Genomic DNA, 27,560 nt, shown 5'->3' with positions numbered 1-27,560 from the left:
GATCGGAAATGACCCACCTTTCGTGTTTTTGAAGATAGAAAGCTGGAATTTAATACAGATTCTATTTTTAGTCAGTTGATCCAACCTACAAAATTTCATTAGGATCGGCCGACTATATCCTATAGCTGCCATATAACTGAACGATCGGAAATGGTATTTGGTAGAAATATCAACTTTCGTATTTTTGAAGATAGAAGTTTGGGACTTTTTTTAGATTTTGTATTGTAATAAATTGGATTATATATTCCTATTCCCATAAGGATCGGCCAACTATATCCGATGTTTGCGATATATATCCGGTTTTACCTGCAAGGGTATATAAACTTCGGCTCCGCCCGAAGTTAGCTTTCCTTTCTTGTTTTACTGTTAATTTTTAAGTTCTTATTATTATTTTTAATTGCATTCTATTACAATTGTTGTAACAAGAAAGCAAAGCTAACTTCGGGCGGAGCCGAAGTTGATTTACCCTTGCAGTTAAAACCGGAATATAGAATAGAATCTGTACCAATTTCCAGCTTCCTATCTTCAAAAACACAAAAGTTGGGTCATTTCCGATCGTTCAGTTATATGGCAGCTATAAGATATAGTCGGCCGATCGTTATGAAATTTGGTAGGTTGGATCAACCGACCAAAAATAGAATCTGTATTAAATTTCAGCTTTCTATCTTCAAAAACACGAAAGTTGGGTCATTTCCGATCGTTCAGTTATATGGCAGCTATAAGATATAGTCGGCCGATCCTAATGAAATTTGGCATGTCGTAATGTTTTGCCAAAAATAGCACTCATGTCAAATTTGAACTCTGTAACTCTAAAAACATCAAAGTTATACCATTTCCGATCAATCAGTTATATGGCAGCTATAGGATATAGTCGGCCGATCCCGGTCGTTCCGACTTATATACTGCGTGCAAAGGAAAGAAGGGTGTGTGCAAAGTTTCAAGACGATAGCTTTAAAACTGAGAGACTAGTTCGCGTAGAAACAGACAGACAGACGGACAGACGGACAGACGGACAGACGGACATGCTCATATCAACTCAGGAGGTGATCCTGATCAAGAATATATATACTTTATAGGGTGGGAGATGTCTCCTTCACTGCGTTGCACACTTTTGGACAAAATTATAATACCCTCTGCAAGGGTATAAAAATAAGTGACGGAAGTTTCGGATGAATAATGAAATCGAACCCAGGACCCCATGAATAAGGACCGCGCACTATCCATCTAGGCTACCCTCGAAGTTGATTTTATGATACTTTAAATTGGTGTTAAGGGAGGCACTAGAATCCATACCAAAAACAGAGCCATAGAAAAACAGACGAGTAAGGATAGTAGAAGATATTTCTGATCTCTTTACTCTCACATTGGTTTGATTACAACGTTTCAAACTTTCATCGTTCCAAAGATGTTACGATCTACAAATAGAATTCTCTCTTTCCCTCTCTCATCTGCCAGCCGTGAAACCCGCTCTAAAATGTTTTCATTATTACTGCGGGTTCCACGACGGAAAAAAATTTTTAAAAAAATTTAAAAAAATTGATGTCCCAAGCCTGGTTTGAACTCGTTTTACTTTGCACACCAGCCAAGCACTCTACCACTCGGCTATTCCTCATTCGTTGTCGCGCAAAAAATTTCTCAAACTTAACTTGTTGCGCAATGGAACCCGCTCGTTCCACTGAACCCGCCATAGAAAATTTTTCTTTGTATGAGATGTCCCATCTATGTACTTTATAATCTTTGCTTATAGGTATTGCATTATGCTAAAAAAAAGGTATTTCAATGCTATCTTAAGTTTTCAAAGGGAAATAGAGGAGCGTTTTCAAAGAGCTATTGTCCAACTAAAACATGAAATCGACTGAATCGACTATATCGACAGCAATCGTCCAAGTTTAGAGGCAATCACTACTAATAATCCCACTTAAATATAATTTAAGCTATTACACGTTTTGCAGTACAAAGTATAAGCTAATGTTTGTTGAAGTGTCTTATTATTTTTGAACAAAGTTCTATTAAAAAATTTTGATCGCCTTTACGATACAGTAGTGGCAAGGTATATACTAAGTGGACTTTTTGTCACCGTCTGGGATGTTCTAGGGATGAACTGGCCACTTCGAAGCCGTAACTATTTAATGCCTTTGTTAGCCCAGAGACTCGCCCACGGAATGGACCCTTCACACAAAACGGCAAAGGAAAAGACTGAAACAACACCAAGCCACCTCCGCGCCAGAGCCGGGTTGTTGAACTAAATATGCAAAATGAATTTCAGTTGTACGCCACGGGCAAAGAAAAGGCAGAGTGTCCTTGTTGTAATACTTGAGGTATTATGAGCTCGGGGTGCTGATGACCCTTGGGCGGTCTGGCTACTCGCTGGCTAACACACCTGCCACCAGAAACAACATACAAATGTATGTATGTATGTACATCATTTCAAGAACAGTCAAGAATGACAATGACCAGCAGTTGCATCCCGGTAGTTGCAAGGAAACATGTTGCCGGAAGATGTTCTAACCAGGGAAATAATTATTCTTCTATGATCGAAAAATAAATATCACAAATAAAACATTATTTTCTGATCAAAAAATAAAAATCAGAAAAAAAGTCATTATTTGCGAGCGAAAAATAAAATCATGAAGAATCATTATTTTTGATTTTTTTTTTTTATCGCTCAAAAATATCACTCAGGTCATGTTTTCGCGCTATTTAATAGATTTTCTTGATTTGACTGCATATCTCCATAGACCACATATACAGGTACCATTTAGCACCATGATTTCTTCACTAACAGCCTTCCATTCCACTAAAATTTGGGAAAATTGAATATAAAGCTTCTATAAATCAAAGAAACAAATTTTCTTATTGAAATTAGTAGAGCAATCAGTTCTTATTAAAATTAGTAGAGCATACCATATTTTAATTTTGGATAAAAGTAAAAGTCCAAAAACATTTTATTATACCCTTGCAGAGGGTATTATAATTTTGGTCAAAAGTGTGCAACGCAGTGAAGGAGACATCTCCGACCCTATAAAGTATATATATTCTTGATCAGGATCACCTCCTGAGTTGATATGAGCATGTCCGTCTGTCCGTCTGTCTGTCTGTTTCTACGCGAACTAGTCTCTCAGTTTTAAAGCTATCGTCTTGAAACTTTGCACACACCCTTCTTTCCTTTGCACGCAGTATATAAGTCGGAACGGCCCGGATCGGCCGACTATATCCTATAGCTGCCATATAACTGATTGATCGGAAATGGTGTAACTTTGGTGTTTTTAGAGTTAGAGAGTTCAAATTTGACATGAGAGCTATTTTTGGCAAAATAATACGCCATGCTTAATTTCATAAGGATCGGCCGACTATATCCTATAGCTGCCATATAACTGATTGATCGGAACTGACCCAACTTTCGTGTTTTTGAAGATAGAAAGCAGGAACTTGGTACAGATTATATTTTTGGTCAGTTAATCCGACCTACCAAATTTTATAACGATCGACTGACTATATCTTATAGCTGCCATATAACTGAACGATCGGAAATGTTATTTGGTAGAAATACCAACTTTGGTATTTTTTAAGATAGAAGTTTGGGACTTTTTTTTAGATTTTATTTTATAATAAATAGGGTTATATTATTATATTCTCATAAAGATTGGCCAACTATATCCGATGTTTGCGATATATATCCGGTTTTAACTGCAAGGGTATATCAACTTCGGCTCCGCCCGAAGTTAGCTTTCCTTTCTTGTTTTAAACGTGGAAATTGTCCAAATGTGTAATCCTCAAAGCGAATCCTTGCCGAATATAAAAATAAAAATCTGAAGCTTTAGGATAAAGTATCTTTTGTTGTAAAAAAATCTTCATATTTATTTTTTTCCAATTTTTAATGATACGGGAGGCTGTTAGTGAAAAAATTATGGTACTAAATGGAACCTGTATATGTTGTCTAATAAGATATGCAGTCAAATATTAAGAAAATTTAATACATAGCGCGAAATTATGAATAGAGTGATATTTTATAAGCGAAAAATAAAAAAAATCAAAAATAATGATCATTCATTTCATATTTTTCGCTCAGAGAATAAAAATTATTTTGTGATTTTTAAAATTAAACTGATAATGATTACGGTCCCTGGTTCTAACACTTATATCACCCCTTTAAACAAAAAGCAAAAAAGCTAATAAAGCCTAAAAAAGTTTCTTACTTATAGATATGCAGAATAATGTAAATCTCCGATTACTTTTTTAATTTCTAAAAGTCCTTTATCGTTATAACAGGTCTCAAAAGTTCAACTAAGCTCACAAAACCAAACCAGAAAGACCTTTCTAGAAGGGCATATTCATTAGAATGGAAATTCTGGGTTTGGATCATAAATCTTTAACCCATAAAAAAAACTTTTACTTAATAAATCTGCCCTCTAATAAAATGCATAATAGCTACAATTACTTATGAAACATCATTAGTGTAATAAAATCGGAAAAATAATCAAAAAACTCCGCTCATCGATGAACATCGATAAACCTACATATATGCCCCACGATGCCTCCCTTTCTAAAGAAAATACAAAATTATGAATTCGTCAAGATGAGGACACTTTCGGTTTTGATTGCATCATTTGGTAGAAAATTCTCCCTCGACCTTGACACGCCAACCTCTTGGCATCCCCCTTCAGTTTCGGCGTATCTGTCCACATACATCTCCATGACATCACTGGCAGAATCGGCGAATCGATAAAAGGTTTACTACTCCGTCCCAGGCCGTAAACGAAACAGGCAACGACAGCCGCCCCCTCGTGAGACATTGATGGTAATTATTTTGAGTTTGTATATACTTATCAGCTCACGTCTGCGGATGCGGTTCCTATAGCCTCATATGTGTATTGTCTGATTATCTATCTCTTCTCGTCTTATCAACTTGCCACGCCACTTCAAAGCGACAGCTTCGTGACCCCCCGCAAAAATGGGAACAGCAAATAAACGGAGTGGAAAGAGAAAGTTCAAGTGGGGCGATGCAGAAGCTTAGATACCCTGCCAGAGAGGCATATTCAGAAAGAAAAAGCATCCTAAAATGGCAAAATATTTATTAAGTTTTAAGGAGATGGGAATATTTTGGGAAAAAGGCTATTTTGGGAAAAAGGCTATCATATGTCAAATGCCAGAAAAGGAAATTTAATTGTGTATAGACCGAAGAAACACTCACGGAAACACAAGCTATATCGACTCTGCTGTTGATGCTAATGAAGAATATCTAAACGAACATGTATAATATGTGTGGTTGGACGGAGACATGTCACGATTGTTCACAAAATTACAATGGGCAGTGCCTAGGGCAAGGGTGTCCAAGCTCTGCAAACGGCACAGCAAACTCCCATTCCAATGCAAAAAATCACCAATACATTGGTGCGAGAATATTGTTTCATATCAGTGAACTGAAAAACAAAATTATAGTAACTTTCACAAGGGGTTTCAAATAAACATCATTATAAGAAAAATACATTTTATTATAGCAATTATAAATGAACCCTATATTTTTTTAAACCAGCTTATTATTATTAAAAAAATTGAAATACCTGCAACTAAAGCAGAGGTCGGCACGGCTATCTCGGGGGCATAGGAAATTTTTCTGCCCGAGCTCTGCCACACACACACAGTATACATGTGTGAAACGTCATGCTCACAGCCTACTTTCTGCTATTCGTTACTAACACTAATGCGGTAAAATCATATCAATGTATTGGGGTGCCGACCACTGAACTAAAGGCTTTCGATTACCTTTCGTATACCCAAGATACCGCCTGTTATCTAATCACCAAAAAACGTACTGCATATTCTTTAAGAGCTACATTAAATTTAATTTAAAATTTGCAAAGGGGTACGGTATAGCATCCCATTTTGAACTTCAAGACGAGTTGGTGGCCCGGAAGAGTTTAAGATATTCGTACTCCCAGTATGGCTATTTCGGAGTGTGTTTTTTGTGGCTTTACTTAAGTCACCCCTTGCAGGTAAGGAATATAATTTCCGGCGCAGTTCCTGTCAGCTAATGGGGCTAATGCCATTTTCAGCGTTCGCTGACTCTGCAACTGAATGAAAAATCAATTTTACACAAGTTTAAGCTGTATGCAGAGAGTAGCAGAGAGGATTTAGTGTCAGCGACGGGGGTCGCTTTTGTGGTGCAACTGTGGGTACGTTCCCACTGTGGGTGTGGGATTAGGTGGCCATTTGTGGATTTTGGAGGATTGGTGGATTTTGTTCTACAAAACCTTGCCAACAGACCACGAGATCTAAGTTAATCAAAGTTGCAAAGAAAAAGTTGCAGTGCTATCAATAGAGGTTCTAATGGCACTACGTTTTTCGCTTGACAACAATTTGATATCCCCAAAAATTTTAAGGAGAGAATTTATCAATTCCTCTTTTAATAATGACAGTATTATATAGCATGCATGGGTAGCATGGGTATATACGTAATAATTTAATAATAATGTCTTTTAATAATGTTTCTGGAAACAGCATGCTATATGGGTATATACGTAATAATTTAATTTTATACTCAGTGTAGGAGACATCTCCGAGCCTATATAGTATGGATATTCTTGATCAGGATCACCTCCTGAGTTGGTTTAAGCATGTGCATCTGTCTGTGTGTCTGTTTCTACGCAAAATAGTCTCTTAGCTATCGACTTGAAACTTTGCACACACCCTCCTTTCCTTCGCACGCAGTATATAAGTCGGAACGATATAACTGATTGATCGGAAATTATATAACTTTAGTGTTTTTAGAGTTAAAGAGTAGTCAGATTTTGTAAAAATGCTTTTTTTTGCAAAATAATACGACGTAGCATATTTCATAAGGATCGGCCGACTATATCCTATAGCTGCCATATAACTGAATAATCCTAAATGACCCAACTTTCGTGTTTTTGAAGATAGAAAGTTGAAACCTCGTACAGATTCTATCTTTGGTCAGTTGATCCGACCTACAATAACGAACAATAACGATCTGCCGACTATATCTTATAGCTGCCATATAACTGAACGATATGGTAATGGAAATGGTATTTGGTAAAACTACGAACTTTGGTTTTTTGAAGATGGAAGCTTGGGACAATTTTTTTTTATTTTGTATTGGAATAAACTGTATATATTATGATATTCTCATAAGGATCGTCCAACTATATCCGATTTTTGCGATATATATTCGCTTTTAACTGCAAGGGTATATCAACTTCGGCTCCGCCCGAAGTTAGCTTTCCTTTTCTGTTGTCATTAAGTTTGTATGGATTCCGAATCGATCCTCCCCGATACGCCTCACATACAGTATATTCCGCAGTGATATTTCGCTTTCATCTTTTTAGTGGCCAACATGTGTTGAACAACTGACAACAGAGTCTTTTGCCCTGTCACGAAAATAATGAGCAATACCAAACAATGATTTATAAAAATACCCGTAGTACTGAGGAGCATAAAGAGCCCAGCGGCAAGCGCTAAAATTAGATTCCTAGCGCTGACATGGGTTCTATGGAGAACTTGTTCGTTTGTGCCGAATTTGGCGATCGCTACGATTACGATTTTTGCCAGATTTGTGCCTTGTGACGTGCCTGGGTGTTTAGCAAGCCAGAAAGCGGCGTTCTTAATCAAGCCATTTGTATGAGCCGAAGATACGTCTGGATACGTCTAAAATTTTTGTATTTTTTTACGACTACACTAAATTGTCGAATGCTTGCCGTTCTGTCAACGATCCCCAGTTAATTGCCTGCCATAATCGGATGGACAATATCGTAAAAAGTGGCCATTAAAGCAGCTAATAAATTATGATATTATGTCCGTCATCGGCTTGCATAATATCTCTTAGATTCCTCGCTATGTTTGGCTCTGATTCTTTCAGAATTTCTAGAACCTTACTCACCTGTCATGCAACCTGACATAAGGGTAATTATCTCTGAAAGAACTCCACACAATGGCAATTAAGAAACAACAAGCCAAACAAGCCACGAACCTTTGGACAGCCTCAAGAGGCTGTTGAAGTCGAAGAACAATAGTGGCTCTCCGTTCGAGTGGCAGGCGCCAGCACTATAATGCCAATTTTATCACGCAATTGCCCTACTGGCCACCTCATCCGAAAACAGGCAGATCATGAGAGGTATGTAAATGTTTTCTGAGGTAGCTAATTACGAGCATAAACAAATATAATTTGTCTGCGTTTGCTGGGTGTGTTTTGGCCTTTACGGGATCCCACCCCGAATAGTAACTGTCTGCTAATAACTGGCAGGCAGATCAAAGAGGCAATAAAAGTATGCATTGTGTAAGCCTATTAGTCAAACATCGTTTTATAGCATGTATGGAGATGTACAGTTTAGGCAAGCTAAAGGAATTGTCCAGATCGGACCCTGGCTATTCATCTTCATCCGACTAGAGTCTACAGCAGGGGTGCCCAAGCTCAGCATACGGAAGAGAAAACTCCTATACCAGTGCAAAAAATCACCAATACATTGGAGCGAGAATTTTTTTTCATGTCGATGCACTAAAAAATTAAATTATAGTAACATTCACAAGGGGTTTCAAATAAATATCATTATAATAAACAAGAAAGGAAAGCTAACTTCAGTTAAAAGCTAACTTCTAACAGTTAAAACCGGAAACATCGGATATAGTTGTTCGATCCTCATGAAAATATAATAATATAACCCAATTTATTAAAATAAAGCTAAAACAAAGTTCCAAGCTTCTATCTTCAAAAATACCAAAGTTGGTATTTCTAGTTATATTTGGTATTTCTATATAGTATATATATTTCTTTATTTCTATATTTGGTATAAGATATAGTCGGCCGATCGTTATAAAATTTGGTAGGTCGAATTAACTGACAAAAAAAATATGGAAGGGTGTGTGCAAAGTTTCAAGACGATAGCTTAAAACTGAGAGACTAGTTCGCGTAGAAACAGACAGACAGACGGACAGACGGACATGCTCATATCAACTCGGGAGGTGATCCTGATTAAGAATATATATACTTTATAGGGTGGGAGATGTCTCCTTCACTGCGTTGCACACTTTTGGACAAAATTAAAATACCCTCTGCAAGGGTATAAAATTAACAATTAATTTTTATTTTATAATTTTTATTTCAAAAATTATAACAATTACGGTCCCTGACTGGGAGCAACACACATATATGACACTTCATTTCTCATAAGAAAAAGCAATTCGAACAACAATGGAAGAACGAGAGCAATGGGGCTGGGCACCCCTGGTCTACAGTCTATAGTCTAAAACTCAACACTTTACCCCGCTTCTCCGCAACACTTCAAAGATGTCCGTCCAGCTGTCCGCCACTTTTTTCTCAGGGTTGCCAGCGTGAGTTCATTTTAATTGCCAGCGCATTCCGTTGTCCACACATAGTTACTCCATAGAGCTCGCGCTCCACTGCCGGCTGAGCAGAATCGTCTATGTTGGAAAATTTATAATGGACGGTGATCAAATCCTTGGGTAGTTCTTAAGCGAATGATTTACTTCGCGGTGGGTTGGAAGTTACACCCTTGCCGTAACGTCCGCTAAGACGTTTAAAGACTTTTTCAAAAGTTACTTGGGGCGCCATGTATCAATGATACAACGTCTCAGATAAGAAAAAGAATCATAATACGTTCGAAATTCCTGCACAAATAACTTCTAAACTGAAAGTACATTTACTTGAAGCTCTTACTACTAATTAGGTACTAATAAGGTACTAATCAAAAATCTATTAAACTAATCATAAGGACTTAAACATATATTACATTGATGCTTTTTTAAAAGATTTTATATTATATTTCCAATATCTTTTCCCCCTACTTCCAATCCAATCTACCTTCGGCTTTGCTCTGTCCCCTTGAGCCGCTCGACATGATTAAATTAAAGCTCGAAGAAACCCAACGTTTTCTTGAGCGGCATTTTTTATACCCTTGCAGAGGGTATTATAATTTTGGTCAAAAGTATGCAACACACTAAAGAAGACATCTCCGACCCTATTAATATATATATTCTTGATCAGGATCGTCTCCTGAGTTGATATGAGCATGTCCGCCTGCCCGTCTGTCTGTTTCAACACAAACTAATCTCTCAGTTTGAAAAGAAGAGGGTGATATCGAAAGATATCGATTCAATTTGTAAAGCTTTGCACATACCCTTCTTTCCTTAGCTCCCAGTATATAAGTCGGAACGGCCAGGATCGTCCGACTATATCCTGTAGCTGCCATATAACTAAATATAACTAAACCCCAATAAATTGGTTTTATTATAAAGTTCTCATAACGATCGGCCAACTATATCCGATATTTATGATTTATATCAGATCTTAACTGCAAGGGTATATCAACTTCGGCTCCGACCGAAGTTAGCGTTCCTTTCTTGTTTTTTGCTGACTTTGTCGCATTTGGCGAACAAATTAATTTCTGCGCCTACATGCACTAATTGACTCGCATATTGGCGTTTGTCTGATCTGTGGCGGCGATTAGTAATCCGTAAATAAAATGCTTTTCATCTTTTCAAGCCGCCCGCACACATAGCCGGAAGATAAACGCACGAACAAGACATGACTTGACCTACAAATGGTTAAAAGGCGACAAAAACAAAGTTGGCACCCTCTTCTTTGCCTTAATGCCACACTGAAACGAAAAGGAAAGAAAGATAATTTATGGTAGTCCCAAGGCTTAAATACCCTTGCTATTTTGTCTTACATACACTCTTGGGTTATACTATCCTCGTTCGAATTGTTCCTTTTTTTTAATTACAAATTTTAAACGAATTTTTTTAAGAGTACCGCGTATGAATGTTACAGATTGTTTAACAGTTCTAAGAAGTATTAGCCAAGAACGGAAAAAACTGGAATCTGGACTGTCAAGGAAGATCTTAGACTTAGCGCTATTATCGGTATTTCAGATGACTCAGCTGCCCAAAATCCCAATAGCCTCAGCGAGGGTATGGAAACGAGGTTGGGGCAGGTCAGGGCGGTGGCACATGGAATAGAAGCGGATCAAGTGTACACGTGAGAACACTCACACTTGGGCAATTCTACGCAGCTAAGCAAATAGTTAATTAGAAATCAATTGAAATATACGTATGTACGTATATGTATCCGCTGGTAATTGACAAACAGCGGCAGGCGGCGGACGACGGACTGGAAACTGCAACTGTAATTGTCAAATGTGAACCAACTGAAGCTACATACTTGCTACCAGCAGCCGGGCAGCAATTGAATGTGGCATGCAAACTGCGGCCAGGCAGTTAAATATAGAACAAGTTTTCGCCTCTGCCCCATCCACTCCCCTCGTTTCTGCCCCTAGACAGTAGTCGGGGTCTAAATCACTTTTTACTTTTGGTTCGATTTTGATTCTAAAATCCAAATCAATTTTTAACTGTATTATAATTTTGTCCAAACGTGTGCAACGCAGTGTTGGAGACATCTCTGACCCTATAAAGTATACATATTCTTGATCAGGTTCACCTCCTGAGTTGTAACTTGGTAAGTTGTAACTTGGTAAGTTGTAACTTGGTACGGATTCTATCTTTGGTCATTTGATCCGACCTACCAAATTTCATAACGAAAGGCCGACTATATCTCTAGCTATAGCTATACCATATAACTGAACGATCGGAAATGGTATTTGGTGTTTAGTAAATATAGCAACTTTGGTTTTTTTTAAGATAGAAGTTTAGGACTTTTTTTAATTTTTATATTGTAATACATTTTATGAAATTTTCATAATGATCGGCCAACTATTTTGGCGATATATATCCGGTTGTAACAGCAAGGGTATATTAACTTCGGCTCCGCCCGAAGTTAGCTTTACTTTATTTTTTTTTCTTAATAGTGTTATCTGCAGATCGGTACCTCCAAAGATCGAAAGTTATGTGGCAATCGACCCAAAAGGTACAAAAGGCAACTTTGGTAGGCAGGACTCCAGACGGAAGAGCAGTATTCAAGGAAAAAACGAACTAGAAATAGCAAAAGAATTATTTTTGTACAAAAATCGTCCAACTCATTTGACCATCGCTTTATAAATGTTTAAAAAACTTTAAAACAAATAAAATAAAAAATATTTAAAAAACAAGAGAGGAAAGCTAACTTCGGGCGGAGCCGAAGTTTATATACCCTTGCAGTTAAAACCGGATATATATCGCAAACATCGGATATAGTTGGCCGATCCTTATGGTAATAGGAATATATAATCCAATTTTTTACAATACAAAATCTAAAAAAAGGCCCAAACTTCTATCTTCAAAAATACGAAAGTTGATATTTCTACCAAATACCATTTCCGATCGTTCAGTTATATGGCAGCTATAGGATATAGTCGGCCGATCCTAATGAAATTTGGTAGGTCGGATCAACTGACCAAATATATAATCTTTACCAAGTTCCAGCTTTAAAAAAATCTATAAAAATTATGGCTAAATTAACAGTCAATTTAGACACAAATAAATTTAAAGAAGCTCAGAAATTTTCTTCGGAGATTCCATTATTCAAAGTGAGTTAATTTAGATAAATTTTTTTTCCTTTCATTAAGGTATTTTCGACAAAGAAAAAGATAAAACCGTTCAATTCTGTTGAACCCAATTTATCCAACTCACCGGCCTAAAAATAAATAACACAGTGCGACAAAAAAAGAAAAGTTGGAGGAACTTTTGAAGAGACCTAGTAGGAATTGTTCATTAGGTCGAGTATAGTATAAAACCATGTTTGAAATTTTTCATACACCCTCAAATCTTGATTTATTTCGAAAAAACGGTTTTTCGAAAGTGTTTTGCTCTTAAAAAAATCCATTGTCTCATTAATAATAAACAAGAAAGATTTTAACTAGAAGATTTAAGTGACAATGAACAAGAATAGAAAGTTAACTTCGGGCGGAGCCGCAGTTAATATATCCTTGCAGTTAAAACCCGATATATATCGCAAACATCGGATATAGGTGGCCGATATTTATGAGAATAGCATAATTGGAAGAGTCATAATTGAATATCATAATTGCGAAGTTAACTTTCCTTTCTTGTTGTTCATAAATTTGTTAAGATTCCTTAACTATAGTTTTCTACAAATATTTCCTTTTTTTCTACAATGTTAAATCAGTGGTGCCCGAAAGCCTATCCCATGAGGTTGGAAATCTCTCTGCCCGGCTTCTGCCTGCACACCGACACTTTTAACATTGTAAAATGTCTGTATATGTTAGTGTGCTTACTATGGGGCCAACAACCACTTTTTGTGGCCTAAAATAACCAGTAAATCAAAAGAGATTTTTCACTGATTTTTTTTTTTTTTAAAGGTATTAAAAACGTCAGTAATTTGCTTTTCAAACCTTGTGGATTTTACTGGTGATAACAGTGTCATTTAACAGAGTATAGCTTAACAGTGGCTTATTCTTTTAACCTTTTTATATAAAACATTAAAGCTTAATGTTATCTTTGGGTAATGACGTCATTAGATCCTTATTTTAAGGACTTTTAAAAAATGACTTCTGGTCACAAAAAGTAGTTGTAGTAGTGGTTCGGGAAAATTCTACGTATCCGAACACTGAGGCAAGTCTGACACGTCAATGTATTTGTGTGGGTACCACTGAATTAAGCCCATATCCCCATTAGAAAATTAAAACCTATTTCATTTGAATGCCAAGTCCATTTAAGGTTAGAACAAATAATAACGATACAAGTTTTTTAAATTTTAACCCTTTACATGGCAATAACTCCGATTTTCTTGATTTTTTTTTGTTCGGTAGATAAGTGAAAATAAAAAATACACTTATTTTTATTTTTTTTTTAAGGTTGGTTTTTCTTAATTTTTTTTACAAAAAGCAAAAAAAACCGATTTTTTAAACTTAGCGAAATTAATGATTTAATTGTATTATAATGCAACAAACACAAAAACTCAATAATATACAACTAAATATAATATTTTCCTGTTTTTAAACATTAATTGAATCAATTATATAATTTTTTTTGTTTTTTATATTTTAGATCAGAAACTGCACAACCAATTCAGATTACCACATTCACCAAATTGGCGGGGAAAGTAATCACCTGTTGAGTATTGGACAGAATTGTGAGTGATCAACACTTTTTATATAAAAAATGAAAGTTGCTGAACTGCATCAAAAAGATTTTGGACAGTTTTGTAACGCAGTTTGATAAATAATTGAATTTAAACGGTATGATGCAGATCTGCATCACCACCATGTAAAGGGTTAAATTTTTTCAATTTTAAACATGATATAAATAAAGCATTATTAAATGAATAATAAAAGCCCAGTCTATGTACTCAACGAGCAGTCTGAAATCTTTGTATGTAAACTTTTAAAATTTCAGCGAATACATTATTAATTTTTAAATACAGTGGTAAAAGTGTTTTTATACCCTTGCAGAGGGTATTATAATTTTGGTCAAAGGTGTGCAACGCAGTGAAGGAGACATCTCCGACCCTATAAAGTATATATATTCTTGATCAGGATCACCTCCTGAGTTGATATGAGCATATCCGTCTGTCTGTTTCTACGCAAACTAGTCTCTCAGTTTTAAGGCTATCGACTTGAAACTTTGCACACACCCTTCTTTCCTTTGCACGCAGTATATAAATCGGAACGGCCCGGATCGGCCGACTATATCCTATAGCTGCCATATAACTGATTGATCGGAAATGGTATAACGTTGGTGTTTTTAAAGTTAGAGAGTTCAAATTTTAGGTGAGAGCTATTTTTGGCAAAATAATACGACACGCCAAATTTTGTAAGGATTGGCAGACTATATCCTATAGCTGCCATATAACTGAACGATCGGAAATGACCCAACTTTCGTGTTTTTGAAGATAGAAAGCTGGAACTTGGTACAGATTATATATTTGGTCAGTTGATCCGACCTACCATTTCATTAGAATCGGCCGACTATATCCTATAGCTGCCATATAACTGAACGATCGGAAATGGTATTTGGTAGAAATATCAACTTTCGTATTTTTGAAGATAGAAGTTTGGGCCTTTTTTTAGATTTTGTATTGTAAAAAATTGGATTATATATTCCTATTCCCATAAGGATCGGCCAACTATATCCGATGTTTGCGATATATATCCGGTTTTAACTGCAAGGGTATATAAACTTCGGCTCCGCCCGAAGTTAGCTTTCCTTTCTTGTTTTTGTTATGTTAAGTCTTCTTTAGTCAGTCAATGCCAGGCCCACCTCCAAAAAGTGGTACTTGCACTTTTCCAAAACCGTATAGCGTTATAGCGTGTAGCGTTTCATGTTGCCCTCGAGTCAAAACACAGTGCATGCCACATTCCCCTCAACGTCACGCAGCTCGACGCACAATTAGACAAGAACTTGAAAAGTTTCAAGAACTCGAATGGTTAACTTGAGGCAAAGTCGAAGTTTCTATACCCTTGGATCCTTTAAAAATAACTAAGTTACTTTAAAATTGATAAAATACAAATGGTTTCTCTTGCCTTATTCTTGCCTCTAATTAAAAATCTATTTATGGCGGACGAAGTGTATAAGGATAGTAGTTTAGTTGGAAAAACTTTTTAAGATTGAACAATGAATAAAAATATATAGTTTTGAAGATCAATGAATAAAAATACACAACTTAGTTTCGTTATAAGGTGGTACATTTTTTTTTCGGTCTCTTATGATCCCTTTTTTTCAAGCTGCGCTTCATTTAAAAACCAACGTGTTTAAATAAAATACCACGTTGATTAGACTTCAACAAGGACCCTATAGATATGTATTCTCTTGTCAACAAACATCAAACAGTGGTTTCTTATTCTGTAGGAGCCGAATAATAAGAATTTTTATGTGGTGTTCGTATTGGTTGACAAAAGAGCTTTGGATTTCAAGTGGTCCCCTTGGCCCACATTCTTGAACTCTGCAACTGAAATGCGCTTCGTGTGACCTTTTTTTGTAAACAACATATTTAGGTGAACAAAATTGCACGGTGAACAATGCCAACAGTCAACAATGGGATAAGATGCATTTAATCGTCCAAAATTGTAAAGGGTTTCAACTCCTTAAAAGTATTCTTCTTGAACCTTTCAATTCAAATATATATGTACGTAAGAAGTGCGAGTGCCAGTAACGTCATAAAATATAACTATAATATAACTGTAATATAACTAACTATAAATATAACCATAAAAATACTTTTAATTAATGAGTTTCTTTTTTTTAGGTTTGAAAAAGACACGTTTTGGTTTTCAATTATTGGATTGCAATTGAATGAATGAACCCTATTTTCAAATGTGACTCATCGGGAATGGAAAATAAAGGTCTGTCTTGGCCCTTGTATTAGCCATCGAATGCTTTTGGCCGAAATGCAGACGTTGGTGTCTGTAAATGAAACCAGCTGCCAGCCATTCCAAATGAGAATTACAAATTTATGATGGAAGACGGTTCCCCGGGGAAGCGACCTCCCTGATTCAAGTTAAAGGGGAAGGAACGAAAACTTACCAGAAAGCACCGACGTCGTTTCTGGTTTTATTTACGGGAGTTGATGTTTTTGTTGCTAGAGCTGGATGGAGATGCGTAGAAGACTGCCTGTGAAAGATGGAGATAAGTAGAGGGGAAAAGAGGGATATAGAAGAGTTGGTAAGGCAGGAGCAGAGAAGCCGTCGCCATGTTAACCTTAATTAAATGTTTGGCTTTTGAATAAACATTAATTGTGGCACCCACGCTTCGGGGGGCAACGGGGCCAGCTGCAGAGCGCAGTGCAGCTGATACACACAATTGTACACACATATGCACTCGCTTTTTCGGCTCTCTTAGTACTTCCCAGCTTCAAACTTCGTTTATAGCGACAATTTCGTGATGTCGCTGATTGAGGGGCACTTCAACAAAGAAGCTCACGAAGTGCTCTCTATTTGAAAGCAGTGAATAGTCTCACTAACAAAGGACCGTCTTGCTGGAGTATCGAAATCAATGAGGCCCGTGAATAATGTCGATTTCGCACGCATTCTCGGCTTTTGTTGTGAATTGGTTTGGCTATAACATAAACATTGCTGGGGTCTGGCCCCCCAGGACAGATGGCATTTTTGCTGGAGGAAGCGACGCGCTGGATAAACGGAAGCTTTGGCTGCCAATACCGTTATTGATTTTTTACGAAGCATGTTTTGGGTACTGGTTCAGCTGCTTCTTGCTCTGCTAGTGGGACTGCCGCAAGACGTGTGGCAAAGGCAAAGCGATTGCCCAAGTGCATTCATAGACAGTTTGTGCAGATGGCGCAGGAGGGGGAGCAGCTGGGGAGCAAGCCTAAGACAGAACTAAATGAGAGAGAGAGAGCCAATAGAGCTGAGAGAAAAGGAAAAGCCAAAAAGGCCTGAACAAAAACGAGTTAGGAAGCAAACAACGGTCAAGACAATGCGTCGTAGGCCAAGAAAAGATAATGTCAGAAGCAGAAAGAACAGCCACAGCCGCAGCAATAATTACAAAAGCAGCAGCCAGGCGGGCGTTTTCTTCTGTTATATTATTTTGGAAAAATCTGGGGCTGGACTTGAAATTTACTTTCCTTTTAAAAGCTGCGGCTGGTGGTCAGTTACCCAATCTCTCATATAGTTGGAGCTGCCTTCTTTGCGCGCGCGCATTTCTTAAAAAAGGACAAAGCAACGGAAAGGGCTAAGGCACACACAGAAAACTTTATTTTTATTTTAAAAGAACTGGTTACCACAAAAAAAATTTAAAAAAAAACTTTACAACAAGCACGTTGCGTTTGTATTATTTTTTTATTTAACGGCTTTCGACACGACGACTTCACTGTGATGCTACCGCTTCTCTCAGTTCAGCAGTTCCGATTGGTCCAATTCAGTCCAATTGGTTTTGGTTTGTTCTCTGTTCTCAACGAATTGCAGTCACAGCGCGCGACTGCTTGCGCTTGCCCGGTTCGTACTTAACCGCCCGGTTTACTTTGTCGCTTGGTTCGCGAAGAAGTGCAGACAGACGAAGCTATTGTGTGACCAGAGTGCTGCAATGACAATTTAGTCGCTGCACAAATAATGACGGTATTTTTCGATTTACCATTCAAAACGCATGATGATGTAATAGCCGGAACTTCAGTTGTACTATTGTAGAAAAACTGTGAAATTCGCATTGATGATACACAAATATATTCATGTTTACAAATGTATTTGATAAAAGCTAAGAAAAATAACCAAAAAAACAAAAAATAAATTATATTATGGACAAGGTCAGTAATGACGTTTTATAAAGTCCGAAGCATGTTGTATATAATTTTTTTTGTTCAGAAAGTTATTTTAAAATCTTGGTGTTATTTTCAACCACCACCGCTTTTCTTCCAATATATTTAATTTATTATTTAAAATAAATGCTGCACGGTCACACTTAAAATTAACTATGGGGGCTCGTTTTTGACAGGGTCAGATCGAAAAAAATATACCAGAAATGTACAGAGGCATGCCAACCGGTACCAAAGAATGTTATACAGGTTTCTTGCGAAAAGATAGAAAATTTTTAATTGTTCATCTCGTTTGTCACGGTCAGTTATATGCTTGATATACGACATTTTTGGATCTTTTTTTGTTGTAATAATGTAGAAAATCAAGGTAAAATTGCTAAATGCGATGAGCTAAAAATCATAGATCTAATTAAATTAGTAGAAATCCTTCTCGTCATTTTTGATTTGTGAGACAAGACATATTTTGATACCAATTTTATGGCATCATTTGCGAAAATTTAAGCCTAGTACTGAGTTGACGAAAATCCGCTGTCCAACGAGTGACAGCTGTCAAACTCCATATAAAAAAAACGGTGGAAAAAAGGAAAGAAGAAGAAATTTTTGCCTGCTAGATTTTGCGGGTACTGAGTTGACGAAAATTTTTGTTATCGATGTTTATCGTGTTGCCGGATCAAAAAAAATAAACAGCTGCTCTCGGGGAGGTAAAATAAATAGTTCAAATTATTTGTGTAGGAGCGACATGGAGGGTCAATTGACCAAACAAAAAAATAGTCGGCCCGAAACATTTTCGACGCGCCAGGACAAATTAAAATGAATTTCTGCGGTCAAGACGAAGCCCATATGAGATTTGACCCACAAGGGGCATTTTTTTTTTTTTTTTTTTTGTATTAAGTTACTTCTATCCAGGAAATTGGGGAAGATTTATTTGGCCGTCCCGAAGGGGCATTTTAATGCCATAAAATGGCATTGAAATGATTTGTGATTGATTTGGATTTTGATTTTGACCCAGTTTTCTATTTCTTAATCAGCTCCTTAGCGGCGAAATACATAAACAAAACACCAACATCCAATCGTTTTGAATTCATTTTTGCTTATTTGTTTTTTGTTTACAAACAACAGCTGTTCAGTATTACCTTATTTCTTCATTGTTTTGGTCACACTACCTCGGCAGCCGAATAAAGTGCAATTTCGCAAGCGGAATTTCAAGAGCGGATTTTCGTCAACTCAGTACTAGGCTTTAAACAAAAATAAAAGTTTTAATTTGACCAAAAAGTATTTTTCTTCCAATAACGCACGGATTTTATATTTACACGATTTGTCGTTCTAACTTTTTTTTTTGTATTTATTTTAGCTGTTTTGAAGTGATCAAACAATATTAATATTATACCTTTAACAAACTGTGCCTTGGGCTTTCAAGCCTAGTACTATGACGACGAAAATCCGATGTCACACGTGTGCTAGCGAAATCGCTCTTTTATTTGGCTACCGATCTAGTGTGACCAAAAAAATTAAGGAAAAGGGTAATACTGAACAGCTGTTGTTTGTAAACAAAAAACAAATAAGCAAAAATGAATTCAAAACGATTGGATTTTGGTGTTTTGATTGTGTATTTCGCCGCTAAGGAGCTGATTAAGAAAAAGAAAACTGGGTCAAAATCAAAATCAATCACAAATCATTTCAATGCCATTTTATGGCATTACAATGCCCCTTGCGAGTCAAATCCTATATTATGGGCTTCGCCTTGACCGCACTAATTAATTTTAATTTCTCCTCGCGCGCCGAAAATTTTTCGGGCCGACTATTTTTTCGTTTCATTAATTGTCCCTCCATGTTTCACCTATAGAAATAAATAAAATTGTTTCTTTCTACTCCCCGAGATCAGCTGTTTATTTTTTTTGATCCGGCAACACCATTCAAATCGATAACAAAAATTTTCGACAACTCAGTACCCGCAAAATCTAGGAGGCAAAAATTTCTTCTTCTTCCTATTTTTACACCGTTTTTTTATATGGAGTTTGACAGTTGTCACTCGTTCGACAGCGGATTTTCGTCAACTCAGTACTATGCAGCTGACTCTTGTCAGCTGATGGACCCGAGCTTTTAGCTGCCAAAAAGCTTTGTGCGCGATTTCTACAGAAGAGCTTTCGTAACCAATCAAACTCCGACTTAGTTCAGCTCTTGATTACTAACGTGTGCAAATGAATCGAATTGGCAACAGCAATTGACTACTAGAATCGGTGCAGTACTCCATTGGGTTCCGGCATGCAAGCGCCCATCTCCGACTGGCAGGAAAAACTGTGAAAATCTTAAGGAACACCTATCAGCGCCCACGCAGCAATGTCAACAGAGAGCAACACGCCCGTGGATCCGAGGGTGCAGGTACGTAGGTGGTGCATGACCATGTGTACCTGGCCATTCCCATTGGCTTGATAACACAGCTCATCCCTTGGAGAACCACAGGTCGAACTGGAGAAGCTGAACACTGCCACCGACAACATTAATCGGTACGAGGTGGAGCTCGACGTAAGTAGCGACTATTGATTTTTCCCCCCATCGAACATTCACCCGATTCTCAAATCGTAAAACTCAACTCCCAATCTCAAGGAGGCCAAGTGCGAGTTCAAGCGCCTGCTGGCGGAAAGCGTGGTGCGGATCAAGGCCTCCGCCCACAAGCTGGGAAACTCCATTGACGCCGCCAAGCCCTACTACGAGTCCCGCATCTACGCCGCACAACTGGCCAAGGAGACGCAGCAGGCGGCCGCTGGCCATGAAAAGGCCAAGTCCATCCATGCTGCCGCCAAAGAGATGGTCTATCTGGCCGAGCAGGGTCTCGGCGAGAAGGCCACGCTGGACACCGCCTGTCAGGAGATGCTCAGCCACGCAGCCAGTAAAGTGAACCAGTCCCAGCTGGAGGTCACCGACACCAGGAACACCCTCAAGATGTGCCAGCTTAAGCTGGAGGTGGCCAACAATAGGGTCGGCAAGCTGCAGGGCCAGCTCAAGCAGGCCCTGCGTGCGTCCAGGTAAGATTATAAGTTTCTTCAAAAGGCACTTCTCTGTTTTGGTTATCGTTTTTAATAAATTAACTTTTGAGATCTTTTACTTTCTCTTTTATATTCTGTTTTATGTTTTTTACATAAAAATTATATGTATACTTAATGTAGTAACCGTACAGTAAATATGCAGTATGCTTGTCAAAATTAAATACAGTTCTTTATTCAAAATAATAATGAGTTGAAAAATTTAAGGTAAAAGCAGTGTAATTAAAAATCACAAATAACGTTTAACGGTTTTTGGAATGTTTTCCCCCAAACGATACATTTTTTGCCAATTCAAAATTTAATATAAAATAATTCAATTATTGATTTAATTTTAATAAATGATTTAGTTAATATTGTTAAATGTATGACTTCTAACTGATGTAAACTGAAAAGATCAAAAGTTTTTTAAGTTGAAATAGAACATTCTTGTTTTAGCCGAGATAATATAATTTTAAATAATATTTAAATCATTTAGTTGACCCTATATTTTGGACCTTTTATTTTAATATTTTTTTTTATTATATCTTTTGGTTGTTTTGTTTATTTTCATGGTGAATTTTGGATCTTCTTTCGTTGGCTCTTTACGGTTTTGTTTATTTAGATTGCAGCTCAAGAGCAATTTACTATTATTGAGATATTTTAGCATAATGCACGCTTTGTATTGTACACTATGTTCGTGAGTATGGCCCCCGTACAAGCAAATATACGCTGATCCACTAACCGGAATATTTCCGCTCCAAACTTACCCCACAGGCCCTACTACGAAACACGAGCGAACTACAATGGACTCCTGAAGGCCCAGAAGACGCGCATTAACGAGCTGGAAGCGAAGGTCAGTGCGGCGAAGCTCACCTACAACGAGGCACTCAAGAACCTCGAGCAAATCTCCGAGGACATCCATCGCCAGCGCCAGCAGCGCAACAACCTGCTTAACTACGAGGCCATGCTTCGGCAAGTCGACGCCGTTGACGCACTGACGGCGTGCCTAAAATCCGATGCGGATGCGACCCCCCAGGCACGGGACGGGAAGGCGGAGCCCGAGGAGGAGGAAGAGTACCTGCGCATGCCGGAGCGCCTGGGCGGCAATCCGGCCACTTCGTCCCGCGAATCGCGCTCTGATCCGCACGACTGTCCGCACTTGCTGTCGGACTTCGATGCGGTGCTCACCTTTCCGCAAAAGTTGGCGGGCGGGATGCATAAGTCAGCCAGTACTAGTGCAGCTGACCGGGATTCCGGGTCGTTTTCGGCCCATGCCCAGGGACTGCACGCGGCCTACGAGGTCAAGCTCAGCTCCCAGGCTGGCAGTGGCTCCCTGGAATCTGCCTCCGGCTCGGTGTCTGGCGCGGCAGCTCCGGTGGACAACGACATCGATCAGTGGACGGAGATCCGATTGTCGCACTCGGACAGCACTAGCTCCAGCTACTCGAACCAGTCCCTGCTGGATCAGCATGGCCTGGACTGTGCGACTGGCAGCGGCCTCGGCAGTTTCGAGCAAGGCCGAAGTCATTTCGACGCGGACAGTCAGTCACAGAACTCAACCTCCTCTTCGGACGAGCCCAAGCGTAAGGTGACGTGCACCACGATATTCCAGGACGACAACGGCGGCTCCGGGATGCAACAGATGAGCCGTAAGGCGAGCCTGAGCCAGTGGCTGTCCCGCTCCAATAGCTTCAAGAGCGGCGGTCGGCGTCAGAGCCTGGACCTGCTGATCGACGCTGGTGATAAAGTGAAAGACGTGTTCAGCTATGGATTCCAGAGGGTGGGACGCACCCTGGAGCGGCGAAACAGCGAGTCGGAGGTTGCTGGCGAGGGAGGCGCTGAAGGTGAAGCTCTTCTAGGCGGAGGCACTGTGGCTGCCATGACGATATCCAGTGGCAGTGGCGCAACCACCGGCGGAGGCGGTGCTCTTGGAGGAGGAGGAGGAGGCAGCAGCTCCAGTGGGGGTGACTTTTTCCTCTTTAGCAGGTCAGTAGACAGTGGCGGGGAGAGCGGTGGTGGTAGGAATGGCGGTGGCAGTGGTCGCAGTCTGCTCAACTCACTGCAGAGCCGCCTGACCCGGCTCATTTGAGTCATTAAGAATTAGCCACAGTCAAGAATAGCAACCAACTTACCAACCAACCCCCCCACCCACTTAACCAACCAACCAACGACGATCATCCAGTTCCAGCGCAACTTTTGCACCCATCTATCCACCAAATAATCGTACTGCAACTTAAACCGCAACATCAACTACAAGCGCAAAATTTTAAATCGATATAAATTGGCTGGTTTAATTTGGTCTCTGCTTTTGCTACTTTGATTCCCATAATTATATCTTCCACTACTAACTTCAACATCAACTACTACTGCTACTACTACTACAACAAAAACAATAACAACAAAAACAACAGCAACTAAAATAATAATAATAATAATGATAGTAACAACAACAGCACGAACGCACACTCGCTTTATCCAAAAATTCTGTATGTACTGCTCAAAACGAAAATTCAAATCCGAAAAGTATCTGTTGTATTTAAATGTCCTCCCTAACCGTATACCAATCAGTGTGTTCTATAATTTTGATGCTTTAAAATTATGCTTCACCATTTTCATATTTAATTCGTGCATATAACATTTAATGCATATAACATTACTGTTTTTAATACAAGGTACTTCTAGTTAATTTTTTTAAACATTAATTAATTATTTTCTTATTTTCCAATTTTTCTTATTTTTCCTTTTTTTTTTTTTTTGCAAGAAACTTTGGCTTTGACAAATTAAAAACCTTTTTTATCTATATTATTTATGAATTATATTATTATTTCTATTTATTTTAATTTTCAGAGTCTTTCTCAATATTTAAGCTAAAAGTCATTTCTGCAGCATGCTTTACAAAAAATAGCTTTCTATGTATGTGTTCTTTTATTTATCCTCTAGATTTTCTTGACAGAATAATTCTACACAAAAGAGGGAAGCTAACTTCGGGTGGAGCCGAAGTTGATATGCCCTTGCAGTTAAAACCGGATATATATCGCTAAAATCTGATATAGTTGGCAGATCCTTATGAGAATATCATAATATAACCAATTTATTACAATACAAAAATCCCAAACTTCTATATTTAAGAACACCGAAGTTGGTATTTTTACTAAACACCAAATAAAATTTCCGATCCTTCAGTTATGTGGCAGCTATAGGATATAGTCGGCCGATCCTTATGAAATTTGGCATGTCGTAATAAATTGGCATGTCGCTATTTGCAAAAAATAGATCTCGTGTAAAATTTGAACTCTCTAACTCTAAAAAAACCAAAGTTATAGAATTTCCGATCCATCAGTTATATGGCAGCTATAGGATATAGTCGACCGACCCCGGCCGTTTCGACTTATAAACTGCGTGCAAATAAGGGTGTGTGCAAAGTTTCAAGTCGATAGCTTTAATACTGAGAGACTAGTTCGCGTAGAAACAGACAGACAGACGAACAGACAGACATGCTCATATCAACTCAGGAGGTGATCCTGATCAAGAATATATATACTTTATAAAGTCGGAGATGTCTCCTTCACTGCTTTACACACTTTTGGACAACATTATATAGGAATACCCTCTGCAAGGGTATAAAAAGTTTGTTCCGAGCTCTTTTCAAACTTTAAGTTATAAAAACCAAAGTATACTAGCTAGTCAAAATGTATGGGCCTATTTCTTTAAAAAGAATTCAAACCTAAATTTGGATTGCGTTCAAATTCATATTCAAATTCCGACAAATTGAAATTTTTATTTTCAGATTTTATATTTAGTCAAATTTTTATATAGTCAGATTAGGTTTGCGATTTAAGGTGGTAAAATTTTCTACCTAATCAAATGACCTAGTCTGTTTAATGTTATAACTCCAACTTGGCACTAACTTAACCTTTGTTTCTGTTTTATGCAATCGCTGTCTTCTCGCCGATCACTGTCGTCTAAGCTTTGTGTTTTTATCAAAGAGAACCTACATGATAATATACAAAACATTGCAGATCGTCAGAACCCAAAGAACTGTTGTCCGATGAGCAGGTCGAGAATTTACTGTTGAATCACACAGTGGATGAAAACGGTGTCATTATAGTGGAGGAACTCAAGTCGCCAACGACTATAACAACACACCAATTCCAGCAATATCAAGACAAACAACATTTTCAGAAGCAGCAGAAACAGCAACAGCAACATCAGAAAAACCAGCAGCAACAGCAGGCGCTAAACGTGGAAGGGGCTTTACTGTTTTAACACAAACGTTTGATCCATCTGGGAGGACATTGAATTGGACATTAGCCTAGTATAAAAGAGTCCTACATCACACCTACACCCTCACACTTACAGCTACACCACTAACATGGCAATATTTTACTTTATGAGTACCCTTGCGTAAAGCACCATAGTCGGAAGCGTAGCGTACATATCATTGGACACATCAACCACAGACCCCAGGCGTCGTGAGGAACTATTAATTGTTAAACAGTGGAAAACTGTTCTAACTTATATGTGCAATAATTTATTATTTTTAGAGACTTATAAGGGACTTGCATAACTTTATGATGTTGAAAAATTTAATTTAAAACTAATCATTAAACGAAAAATCAGTAGACTTAGTGTGTTAGCTAAATATTCATTGAGACCCACAAATACTTCAGATTGTACAAAAAAATAATTTTAATAAATAATAATGCGCAAGAATCAAGTAAGCCAAGGACACTTGGCATCCTATAGGGTAAGAGGCATCCCATCTTAATCGCAATTGTTAAGGAATATTACAAAATAAAACTAATTTATTCACGGTCCTCGTAACTTTCTTGTAACTCTTGTGCGTATGAAAGAAAATGTTGAATATAAAAATTAATACCTGCATACAACTACATTCTATAACTTATTTGTTGTGTCTTGTGGGACTAGTCTTCCGCCAGGAAATTCTGACTATTTTGGGATTAACCTTTTTGGAAATTTATGCTAAAAGGTATTGCCGCCTTTATTTTGCATCTATGCTAGTTCAAAGACTACAAACTGTCAAAAAAATTACTCTTTTTAGGAACGAATCGCGTAGCTACTGCACCCTCTACGCGTTTATACGGGCAGATGGACATGGGAATATCGACTCGGCTGTTAATGCTGATAAAGAATATATACATACATATACTATAATGGGTGTACAAGTAGAAAACCGCCGTTTTTCATAAATTTTGGCTTTATTGCGTATACATAGCTAAAATTGATTGCTGAGTCACACCCATCCAGCAAAGCCTCCAAATCCGTGTCTTCAAACTTTTTCACAGGACCCGGTCGGTCCTTGTCTTCCACGTCATACTCGCCATTTTTCGACCAAGATATAGTCGACCGATCGTTTTGAAATTTGGTAGGTCGTATTAACTGACCAAAAATATAATCTGTACTAAGTTATATCACTAACCATACAGCATATAGACAACCCATTTCATACAACGAAAATGGACGCAAAAATTTCTTGCGACAGGCCCCAGCAGGCCCCAGAGCGGATTTCTCCATATAAAAAAAAACGGTGTAAAAAAGGGAAGAAGAAGAAATTTTTGCCTTCTAGATTTCGGGTACTGAGTTGACGAAAATTTTTGTTATCGATTTTAATGGTGTTTGCCGGATCAAAAAAAAATAAACAGCTGATCTCGGGGAGTTAAAAGATATAATTGCATTTACATATTTCTATAGGTGTGACATGGAGGGTCAATTGATCAAACAAAAAAATAGTCGGCCCGAAACATTTTCGACGCGCCAGGACAAATTAAAATTAATTTCTGCGGTCAAGACGAAGCCCATAATATGGGATTTGACCCACAAGGGGCATTTTAATGCCATAAAATGGCATTGAAATGATTTGTGATTGATTTTGATTTTGATTTTGACCCAGTTTTCTTTTTCTTAATCAGCTCCTTAGCGGCGAAAAACATAAACAAAACACCAACATTCAATCGTTTTGAATTCATTTTTGCTTATTTGTTTTTTGTTTACAAACAACAGCTGTTCAGTATTACCTTATTTCTTAATTTTTTTGGTCACACTAGCTCGGTAGCTGAATAAAGTGCAATATCGTTATCGGATTTTCAACAGCGGATTTTCGTCAACTCAGTACTATGCTTTATATGGCAGCTATAAGATAGTCGGCCGATCGCTATGAAATTTAGTTGTTCATCTTGCAATTAATATCGGATATATATATCGAAAATAAAGCATATAGTATATAGCATTTCCGATCATTTAGTTATAATGACATATAACTAGCGCATAGTAGTCGCTAGTAATTGAAACTGGCTCACTATCGATACCTTTCCTGACTAACTTATCCGTTCCGCGAC

General features: G+C 38.0%; 2 protein-coding genes and 1 long non-coding RNA gene across 17 annotated transcripts in view; 2 read left to right on the top strand and 1 right to left on the bottom strand.

Moving 5' to 3' along the window:
- LOC138925565 (uncharacterized) overlaps positions 1–16,534 on the top strand; it is a 34,541-nt gene extending 18,007 nt beyond the window's left edge. Inside the window, exons 2-3 of the long non-coding RNA XR_011441805.1 lie at positions 13,972–14,056; positions 16,169–16,534. This is a non-coding gene — a long non-coding RNA (uncharacterized lncRNA). The remainder of the gene's footprint in view (positions 1–13,971; positions 14,057–16,168) is intronic.
- The window catches only part of LOC108124857 (adenylate cyclase rutabaga), a 71,902-nt gene extending 53,922 nt beyond the window's left edge, over positions 1–17,980 (bottom strand). For 7 of the 12 annotated variants that reach the window (XM_070276344.1, XM_070276334.1, XM_070276339.1 and 4 more), the window contains exons 1-2: positions 16,621–16,669; positions 16,447–16,533 (exon numbers count right to left, since the gene is read on the bottom strand). The gene's annotated coding sequence lies outside the window, so the exon portion shown is untranslated. Of the gene's footprint in view, positions 1–16,446; positions 16,534–16,620 lie in introns of all 12 variants that reach the window. The other 5 variants (XM_070276335.1, XM_070276336.1, XM_043213105.2 and 2 more) reach the window with 5 other exon arrangements.
- Positions 17,981–20,152: 2,172 nt separating this feature from the next.
- LOC108119390 (SH3 domain-binding protein 5-like) lies at positions 20,153–26,021 on the top strand. Of its 4 annotated transcripts, none has more exons than XR_001772986.3 (6): positions 20,153–20,563; positions 20,645–20,707; positions 20,789–21,207; positions 21,827–21,901; positions 21,979–23,690; positions 25,224–25,315. XR_001772986.3 is itself a non-coding variant. In XM_017232571.3 (6 exons), exons 1-6 carry the CDS (start codon positions 20,522–20,524, stop codon positions 24,068–24,070), a joined length of 1,830 nt encoding a protein of 609 aa, XP_017088060.2. In that variant the 5' UTR covers positions 20,154–20,521; the 3' UTR covers positions 24,071–24,988. The 4 variants fall into 4 exon arrangements, 3 of the variants coding, with proteins under 3 accessions (XP_017088060.2, XP_017088059.2, XP_017088058.2); XM_017232571.3 differs by lacking the exon at positions 25,224–25,315 and adding an exon at positions 24,052–24,988 and having other exon boundaries at positions 20,154–20,563; positions 21,979–23,190; XM_017232569.3 differs by having other exon boundaries at positions 20,155–20,563; positions 21,979–23,190; positions 25,224–26,021.
- The last annotated feature ends 1,539 nt before the right edge of the window (positions 26,022–27,560 follow it).

This window comes from Drosophila bipectinata, chromosome XR (assembly GCF_030179905.1).
Source record: "Drosophila bipectinata strain 14024-0381.07 chromosome XR, DbipHiC1v2, whole genome shotgun sequence".
NCBI lineage: Eukaryota > Metazoa > Arthropoda > Insecta > Diptera > Drosophilidae > Drosophila > Drosophila bipectinata.
The sequence above is the reverse complement of the archived record's forward strand: the minus strand, read 5'-3'. Positions and strand labels throughout refer to the sequence as shown.